This window comes from Bubalus kerabau, chromosome 5 (genome assembly GCF_029407905.1).
Source record: "Bubalus kerabau isolate K-KA32 ecotype Philippines breed swamp buffalo chromosome 5, PCC_UOA_SB_1v2, whole genome shotgun sequence".
NCBI classification, from domain to species: Eukaryota; Metazoa; Chordata; class Mammalia; order Artiodactyla; family Bovidae; genus Bubalus; species Bubalus kerabau.
In genome coordinates, this window is record NC_073628.1 from 56,207,283 (window position 1) to 56,217,515 (window position 10,233).

The 10,233-nt window shown below is 36.5% G+C and overlaps 1 protein-coding gene across 6 annotated transcripts in view; it reads left to right on the forward strand.

The window, feature by feature from the left end:
• Window positions 1-10,233, forward strand: part of MDM4 (MDM4 regulator of p53) — a 51,209-nt gene that overhangs the window by 26,487 nt on the left and 14,489 nt on the right. For 2 of the 6 annotated variants that reach the window (XM_055581722.1, XM_055581721.1), the window contains exons 5-10: window positions 27-82; window positions 3,666-3,733; window positions 4,400-4,499; window positions 6,654-6,814; window positions 8,562-8,711; window positions 9,349-9,429. In XM_055581722.1, coding sequence (XP_055437697.1) covers window positions 27-82; window positions 3,666-3,733; window positions 4,400-4,499; window positions 6,654-6,814; window positions 8,562-8,711; window positions 9,349-9,429 — 616 coding nt within the window. The other 4 variants (XR_008714731.1, XR_008714732.1, XM_055581723.1 and 1 more) reach the window with 4 other exon arrangements.

Below are 10,233 nucleotides of genomic sequence, written 5' to 3' on the forward strand. Positions count from 1 at the left end.
AATTTTTTATTTTATCTCTTTTACAGCCCTCTCTATGATATGCTAAGAAAGAATCTTGTCACATTAGCTACTGCTGCTACAGGTATGTCACATCATATTTCTTCAGTCCTTATCACAGTTTTAACTTTGAGGGGGCAAATCATGGAAAAACAGGGAGAATTTAGATGGAAATTGAATGCTGTCTTGCCATAACTTGGGGGGGATGGCTGTCACACAAAATGTTGCTACTATTTATTTGACTTTTCATTGTGAAAATTTTCAAGTATACTAAAAATAGAGATTAGTATAAGTAAAGCCCACCTCTTAGACTTAGTAATTGTTAATGTTCTGCCATATTTGCTTCATTGACACAGGCTTTAAAAGTCTCTTACAGATAAGGACTTTTTTCTTTCAAACATAATTACAGTGTCACTGGTACACCCAACAGAATTAGTAGTAATAAACACAATAGTAACTCCATAACATCACCCAGCAGCCAGTTTATGTATGTTAACTCCAGTTATTTCAGAAATATCTTTTACATTTGACTTATTCAAATCAGTATCCAAACAAAGTCCACACTTTGCTTTTGGTTGATATGTCTTGCTAAGTATTTTTAATCTATAAAACTTAACCCTCTTTTCATTATATTATTTATTTGTTGAAGAAATGGATCATTTCATTTGTCTTATAAATTTCCCACATTCTGATTTTCAGATTGTGTCCTTGTGATATTGTTTAACATGTTTCTATGTCTCTTCTATTTTTGGTGAACAAATAGTGCTTAAACAAATAGTGTTTGGATAGATTCAAGGTTAAATTCTGTGCCAAGATTTCATGGGTAGTGCTTCATACATTTATCGCATCACATCAGAGCCATGTAAGGTCTATGTATCCCTTTTCCAGTGGTGTTAGTATTTTGTGGGCTTTATGTGGTGTTACCCTGACCCATCTGTTATAAAGGTCCCCCTCCCCTGCCCCCAAAGAACCTTTTCTCCTAAAGGTTTTAGTTTTCTGTTATTTGAATGCCAGTTCGCCTGAACTTTTGCTTGATTCCACATATTTTAAATACTGCCCTTTGAGTTTAATTTATTAGTATTGTGCAGGAAACAGGCTGCTTTGGGGTCTGAAGTATGGTGTGTTAGAGATAAGTGAATAAACTGTATACAGCTAAAATATCACTCATTTCCAAATAATGAAACTTTTTTCTTTCTCCATTCCTACATGAAGCCCTTTTGTGAGTTTCAGATTAGATTTTAGGTGACATTGTTCTTTGAAGAAAACCCAAGTTGGTGATCTCTTTAGATTGGGTATTTTTCAATAGTTTACTGAAACGAACAGGTTGGGAAAAAAATCCATTCCTAATAAAGATTTACTTTTTACAGTGAGACCAAAGAGACTCTGCTCTCATACTGAAATGTAAGTTTGAACTTACATTGAATTTTGAAGCCTGTTGGTTTCACTGAGCCACTTTACCCATCTATAAAGCTCTGTTTTAGAGGGAAGGCCTTGCAAATGATATGACACTTTTTTGAAGTTCAGGCACTCGTGAAATAGTATGGTTTTCCTAGGATAGTCACTATTGTCTTGAAATACACAAGTAATTTTATATTTGCTGATCTATTCTTTCAGTAAAATTTGCTTTCTGATTGATCTGTTCTCTAAATATCTAGAGTGAGCACAATTCTCACTTTTTCTCTCATTTTCTTTCTCATACTTCCTCATCAGAATTTAACATGCTGTATATTAAATGGACTCTCCTCTAACAGACATTTCAATTTATCCTCACAACCCTATGAGGAAGGTCTGGAGATGAAGAAACTGAGGATTTTTGAGTTTTGTTTTTGTTTTTTAAATAGAATGAGTAATTTGTCCAAAATGAGATACCACTGATAAGAGAGCAGATATTTGTGACCGTCCCGCCCTTGCTCTTTCCTTTATGCCACACATCGATGTCTCTTTAATCCCTGCTCTTAAAAAATTTGCTCCAATTAATTTTTTAACACATTTTTAAAAATCTGAACATTAAATCTTTAAAACATTCTTCGTTCTTTAATTTATCACTTCTAAATAATTTCACTTACAAAAATGTTTCAAAGATACTGAAAAGAGTTCCCAGATTCCCCAATGGTACTAACTTACATAATTGCAGTACAGTGATCAAAACCAGGAAATTGCCCCAAAGTAATTTTGACTGGTTGTCTGTTCTGAACTTGAACTTGCATTAGTGCTTATGGTTGGTCATCTCTGTTGCTCTTCATAAATTGGATTGCATGTTTTTTATTTGAAAGGACGAATGAGAAAACTGCTTTCCCTGTCAGTTTCTTTATACCTTTGCGAATAAAGTAAACCTTTTATTTTGATGGTTGAAAAAATGAAGGTGGTTCTTTATAAATTATTTCTCCAAATTTCCACATGTATTCGAATAAAATGAAATTTATATGACAAATTTTGTATTGAAATTTCCTTGTACATTGTAGTTTTCACTGGTAATTTCTTTTTGCTTCTAATTGTTTTAACCTAAGTAAGGTAGTATTTAGAACTAGAAATGACAGTAATCAAATTACTTTATTGACAAAATGCTTCACTGCATTGTATGTTAATTGATCTTTAAAAACTGCTGTGCTCAGAAAATGCTGGCTCTTAAAACTTTTAGTATCTTCATTTTATCTATAAAAATGCTTCTAGAAATAATCCTTTTTATAATTACAATTTTGAAAATATTTGCTCTGTGCCAAACAACTGATTTGTCAGACCAGTTGTGGGATCTGTATCCTTTCTCTGGAAGTCTATTGGATGAGGAATGACATTGTCTATTAAGTGTCTTATTTCTAGACCTAGTAATAGCTGATAAACCCAATCCATGATAGACTTATTTGAGTGGATATAGTTACGTATAGCCTTAATGTAATGAGTGGTCCAAGCTTATTAAGTTTTCTGCATCTTTTCTTTTCCTGTGGCTAAATTTGCATCTTCTCTTTGGCTTGAAAAATTTGCAAGGCCTTGAAATACATTTTTCTCTGATTATCTAAGAAGTTCTCTCAGGTTATTCTTTCCTTCACTTCTTTTTGTTGGCCTTGAGAGAAACTTTATCTTCTTCCTCTTTCTTAGGAAATGTTTACAGGAACTGGGAAAAATAAGACTTATTCATTAAAAAGATGTATATACCTGGTGATGATAGTTTAAACTGTGAAATATCATTGACACTTAGAATGTAACTTTACATGAGGGAGCTATTGTGTCATAAAGCAAACCTAGATTTTTAGATTTCATAATTCTCTATAGCTTTAACACTTGAAAATAAAAATTAAAAAGTCAAAATTTTATCGTTTAAAAAAGGCAAACTTGGAACTACGCCTATAGGAGTTGATAAAATACTCTCCACTATTCCATGCTTGGAATCACTGTCATACTAAATTTGAAAGCATGATATGGAAGAAGATTTTTTAATTCATTTTTCATTTTTCTTCAGATTATATTTTGGTAATATATTTTGAATAGAGCCTCTTTTGGTCTATGCCATTTTTATTAGTTTTAATTTTTTTCCTTTCCTTTTGGATGAGAGCCTTGGCCAGTCACAATTAGGGATCGAGCCTGGCTTCAGGGTTGTTTGCTGAGGTCCTTTTGGTGTGGAAAGAATGGCTATTACCAGGGAAGGTTTTCCTTTTGTTTTACTTGCTATCCAGATGCTGCTCAGACTCTCGCTATCGCACAGGAGCACAGTATGGATATTCCAAGTCAAGACCACCTGAAGGTAAAATCACCACACGGTGACTTCTTTTGTTGTACAGAGTGGCCCCTTCTCTGTACCTATGATCTTGGACTCCCAAGACCTTTCCTGAATGTGGTAAGAGTTTAATAAGAAAGGTTCTTGGGAGTTCAAAGACTAGGGACAGAGCGAACCTTCTCTGTTCTGCCCATTACAGAGTTCCAGTCTCTGAATCTTTCTTTGGGATGTAGCACTTCCGATCTTTAGTTCTTCCAGTTGCATTTTCTTGGGGCTTGTGTGTGATGTTGTATGTATATAGGTGTTTGAGGAAATTGCTTTATTAGATTTTAACAGACTTGTTGCAAATAAGTTCATGTCAGGCCATTTCTTAAAGCTTCCCTAAACCTGCAAACTTTTACGATCATCTTGGTATATGTTTTCTGCATTATGCCTAATTTTGTGTAGGCTAGAGGCTTTATATTGATAGCCTGTTTTTAACAGTAGATTTTGACCTTTTGTGCAGATTTTTTTCCCACAGTGGGTTAAGGAGAGGTTGCCTGTATTTGATGACTGTTGTGAACTCCAGAGTTTTCTTTCCTGGTGCGTAACCCATTGTGTCGCACACTCACTGGTGAGCTGGAATGGAACTGCTACATCCCCTGGTCACAGTCATTTCTGCTGCACTGATGGGTGCCTTTCCCTTCCTTTCAGCAAAGTGTAGAGGAAAGTTCCAATTCCAGGAAAAGAACTGAAGAAGGCAATATTCCCACGCTGCCTACCTCACAGTATAAATGCAAAAATTCTAGAGAAGGTAAGTTTTGGATTAAAACCATGTAGACTTTTCTTTCTCTTTCTTCTTTTTCTGGTGTTGACTTTTAGAACTGGCATCTGTTAAGACTGTTAGTTACATCGAGAACCCAAAAAAATACTAATGCTGTCTCTTATGTGATGTAGCAGTGGTGTATGTCATACCTATTTTCACTGTTTCTGAAAACTTTTTCTTTATCCTACTTACTACTGTTAACTTTGAAGAAGATGGTAGTTCTCTTTTAGCAACACATGGTGACCAGGATGGAGCAAGACCATCTTTAGCTAGCATGCTAATAGAAGATAGCCCTGCATTCATCCATTTGCCACCTAGTAACTCGGCTGCCTTGGCATTTTAAATCTTGGCTAGCCTGTATATATTTGATCTGGTTATTTTTATTTGTCTGTTTGAGGCAAAGGCTAATTTTCATACATTTTTGAAGTTTGCAAAGATGGTAAAATGGACCTGATGTCTCAGAGCCAAGAATGAGACATAAGAAGCCTAGTAGTTCCTTTATCCTTGGATGGTAGTCATTAGATGTTTCCCATTCATATTAGATATAGTACAGTCAGGTTAAGTGAGTTGATCAACATTTCAGAAGTTTTCCCCAGGCCCTGCTTTATAAAGTTCTTCCTAAACTTTTTCCTGCAAAGATAATGTAAAGTCATAAGTTTCTCAGTTTATGGCCTGATGGTTTCTAGTGTAGGTACCTGGCTCACATGTGCACAAGTGGCAGGTTAGACCTCAGCAGCATCCCAGAAAGTTATGGTGCTACAGGTGTTGTGAATGAGAGATTCTAATCTGTGTATATGCTAGGTTGTTTTCTTCAAATTGCTTTGAATATAAGCTGAATTTTGGGCTATCTAGTTAGCTGGGAGCTTATTTCAGTCTGTATGGTACTAAGTGTATAATTTTGTTTCTTTAAATACAAGCCTTTGCTTATTTTCTACTCAAAGGCTGTTTAATATATAACAACAGCTAAGACAAGAAACAGTAGTTCATGATGTAAATTTTGAGAATTAATAGCTTAGTATTCTCAGGGATGTGTATAGGTAGAAAGTACAGAATTTTTACATGTGGAAAGAATGGCCTTTTTTTCATTCCCTTCAGAAGAAGTTATAGAGCTTGAATAGTTGAAGATAACTTTAATGTGATACCATCTCAAAATTAGGTTTCTCATAATCAGCAGTAAGTAAAAGGTAGGTGAAGTTTCCTTGAGCGCAGGTATACCTTTTAATAGTCAGGAACAGCATAATTTGTAAGTAGATAGGGTAACTGTTCTGGCAGGGATCCATTTATTGCAGACACTTTTTCAACTGTATGTACCTTAGCACATTTAAACACCTTTAGCTGCCATTGGCCTGCCTAGTGTATTAGGAAGAGGTAGAGAAGAGTAAGAAAGTACAACAAAAAAGATTGGACAGTGGGAAAGAATGAAAAGAATTTCATGTGGTAGCAACAAACTTATGTTAGTAACTCCCTTGAATATCATTTAGATGTACAACACAAGATCTTTTATTTAGAACGTGTGGGCCCTTACTATGTCCTGGATTTGCAATATTTCTAGCTTTTAAATATCTTAACTCCAAAAGAGCCTGTTGATCCAGAAAGGACATATATGTGTATTTATTTGGACAGCCTAGAGTTGAGTGTTTCATAGTGGTTGTTACCTATTGAAACATATGAATTATTGAGAAACATCCGGAAATATGTGGTACCAGTGAGACTGCCTTGACAACCTTGTGATTGCTCAGTATGGTTTGTACACCTAGTTTCTGTCTCAAGGGTTGGGCCACTATGCCGTCACCATTTGCAGTCACGAATCAAGTCATTCCTGAGTTGTTACAGTGGTAGGCATGCTTAAAATGCCACCAGGTGGCCATTTAGAAATCCTTCTAGAACAGTGTCATTGTTTGGATGCTGTCAGAGCTTATGTTTCTTGATGAATGACCTCTAGTGCCATTACTTGCTGATGAAATCTAAAAGGAAGGAGATTTGGGCTCTGCAACTGATACAGGTATTTGATTTCTGATTCTTTCTTACTGGGAAGAGGATTTTCTTTTTACTTACCTTGTACGAGAAATTTTAAGCATTATGAAGAGAGTCTTGATTCTTAAGTGTTACATACACAGTTATCTTTTCATTTGACTTTTGTAGATGAAGACTTGGTAGCAAATTTAACTCAAGAAGAGACGTCAAGACTGGACCTCGGGTTTGAGGAGTGGGATGTAGCTGGCTTGCCTTGGTGGTTTTTAGGAAACTTGAGAAATAACTATACACCTAGAAGTAATGGCTCAACTGATTTACAGACAAATCAGGTAAATTTCACATTTGAAGAGGAACTTTTTTTCTTTGATGGAGTGACATTCTTAATTACTCTTGAAACATACATTAGCTTGTCTGAGAATTCTCATCCAGTGCTATGACTTTTCAGTGCCATCTATATGCCTGTGATGCTCGAATCTGTATCTTCAGCCCTGACGTCTCTCCTCAGTGCCCAGCTCCCACATCTAACTGCCTACTCAACACTGGGTGGTCTGACATTCTCCATGTTCAAAACAGAACTCTTGGGACTTCCTGGTGGTCCATGGCTATGATTCTGTGCCCCCAAGGCAGGGGGGCCAGGTTTGATCCCTGGTCAGAAAATTAGATCCCATACACTAGAACTAACAGTTTGCATGCTGTAAGTAATGATCCTGTGTGCTATAATTAAGACCTGGTGCAACCAAATAAATATTTTTTAATCCCAAGAGAGAGCTCTCGATGCTTTCATTAAACATTTATTATTGTCTGTTTGGCTGCACCGAGTCTCCGCTGCAGCACATGGAAGCTTTAGTTGCAGCATGCAAGCTCTTAGTCGCCGCATGTAGGGTCTAGTTCCCTAACCAGGGATCGAACCTGGGCCCCCTGCACTGGGAGTGCTGAGTCCCAGCCTCGGGACCACCAGGGAAGTGTTTCCTTTTACTTATGTCTTCCTTCTACTCAGTTATTCTAGCCATGCATCCAGAGATTTCATTGATTTCTCTCTCTGTCATATACCGTATTCAGGTTGTCAACTCTGTTTCTAAAGCATACCTGAGATCTAGCCACTTGTTATTACTTCTACAGTCTAATTTCATCACCATTCTGCTCTTTTATATTCTCTGTTGCGCTTCTTACTTTGTATTATTGTATTTTGTTTATGTATCTATTGTCTGTTTGACCCCATTGAAATATAAGTCCACGGTTTTTAATTGACCACTCTTTTCTATTGCTTTTATTGACCACTCTATTCTGTTGCTTAGTAAGTAGTACCTGGTTCGTATCTGACACAGAATAGACACTATTTGTTCAGTAAATGAATGGACATATAGAAATAAAATAATAAGTTGTCTCATGAATATTGTAGAAAAACATGTCATAGTTTACATAGTAAACATGGATAGTTTAGTATCCATAGATGAATGTGGAAATAAAGTTATATTTAAAGTTGTGTAAGAATTAAGAAAGAAGTATTATATACCAGCTTTACCTCAATAAAATAAAAGAATTCAGAAAGAGGATAGAGGTTTGCATTATCATCAGTATCTTTCATATTTCTTTAATAAATATCATTGACTTACAGGGAAGAACATGTCACAATTAACAGAAAGCTTTCTAGGCCCTCAGATTGCCACCTGTGAAAAGGAATGTAGGAGATGGATTTTATTTAGTTGAGCAACTAAGAGTTTTTAGCTTTTAAGCACTTCATTGCTGTTTCTCTAGTGTTACTAAAATAGAAAATTCCTTGCCAAGTATTCTCATATCCACCCATTAGTCTATACATAGTCACTGTCAAATAGATATTTGTCGAATGAATAGATATCTGTAGAAGAAAGGCTAGGCATTCTTTTGAGATGTATGAGGACATTGAGTTTTGGGTTCATCTACTTTGGTTCAACTGGCAACCCACTCCAGTCCTCCTGCCTGGAAAGTCCCGTGGACAGAGGAGCCTGATAGGCTGCACTCCATGGGGTCGAGAAGAGTCGGACACGACTGAGCGACTTCACTTCACTTCACAAAAACTCACGTTTGTTTTTCTGTTAGGATATAGGTACTGCCATTGTTTCAGACACCACGGACGACTTGTGGTTCTTGAATGAGTCAGTGTCGGAGCAGTTTGGTGTTGGGAAAAAAGTCGAAGCTGCTGATCCTGAGCAAACAAGTGAAGAAGTAGGGAAATTGATGGACAAAAAGGTATGTTGTGGAAGAATTTCACATTGATTTTGGTTATGTACATGTAGTACAGCTTGTTCAGATCGGTTAACCTGACACTATGTTACTTTGTGCAACAAATGACCCATGTGGTCTCCCCTTTTCATCTTTTAATACTTTAGCCAGTTTTAAGATTTACATTAAGTTAACCACGCCTGCCTTAAAAATAGGGTAGGACTTTGTGGATCACAGAAATGAGGTTTTAATTTTTAGAATTTTAAAGTTTAGAAGACACTCCCCACATTTTCTCATGTGATCCCTTTTTATTCTTATGAATGCCTTCCTAGATTCTCAAGATAAAACATTTCTATATTTACTAATTTATACCCTGATACTGTTTAGTTAAATACATAAATTTGGGAACGCTCTCCCTTCTGAATGCTGAAGAGATCTTTGGTAGCCCTTCTTGGTGCTTTTCAGTCATTTATTCTACTGAAATGTCAGCTAGGTATGTACAGAAGCATGTTTTCGATCTCACATATAAGCTGTCTCATTTTTAAGTGCTAGTGATGGGGGAAGAATGTGAGTTTTAAACTGAAGCTCTGTACTTTTTGCTCTCAGGTAACAACCTCATCTAAAATATGTAAACCTGGCTAATGAGATGTTATTGCTTTCTCAGGTGACTGAAGTGGGAAAAAATGATGACCTTGAGGACCCTAAATCCATAAGTGACGATACTGATATAGAAGTTACCTCTGAGGTATGAATTTTTCATAAGCTGTTTGACACTACTCACGTTTTCAGATGTTAACGTCCCAGCAGTTCACTTGTGTTGAAGAGTGTCCTTTCTCCCCATTTCTGTCTACTTTTTTTTCCTAGGTGTTAGGAGATGTTGGTTTCTTTATATTTTGTTAAGATTTTTGTCGGAATTTGAGAAGAGAAGGGGATGAGTTGACCTAATGCTTTCCCTGCCTTGGAAAGAGATGACTTAAATGCCTCTCTGTGTGCCTTTCTTCCTGCTTTCAAAGCTCTTTGGAAATTGTGCAGTGGGTGCATAGATTCAAAGTAGTCCTATACTGCTTTTCCTGCTAAACACCTCCCTCTAGTCCCAAAGAGACCTGTAAGCTATCTGAAAGTTTTTGTTAAGTATTATACTTTTGATGTTTTCTTCACTAGAAACAAATGGAAAATGGCTTAATTTCCATGTAGGTTTATATTAATGAAGGGTTGATAAATGAATTTTTATTAAGCTGTTAGGTAATAGGTACGGATTTGTCATCAGTTGGCAACTCAGGTTTGGACTCGAATGTCTTGCTTCTCTCTTTTCATGCTAGCTCCCCATTTGCTCTTAAGATGGTGGAGTAAGGTTAAGGAGGGGATTTTACAATTTGCTGCTTGAGGGTATAAAAATCTTTGGTTGTCTCTAGTGTTTATCCTGTCCCCCAGCTCCCACCCCACCACTGCTGACCATTACAGTAATTCATTGCAAATTATTTGTCTGTGCATGGCTAAGTAATAGCATGGGATATTTGGTCCATTAAGTGTTCTTGACCATAATATGAAT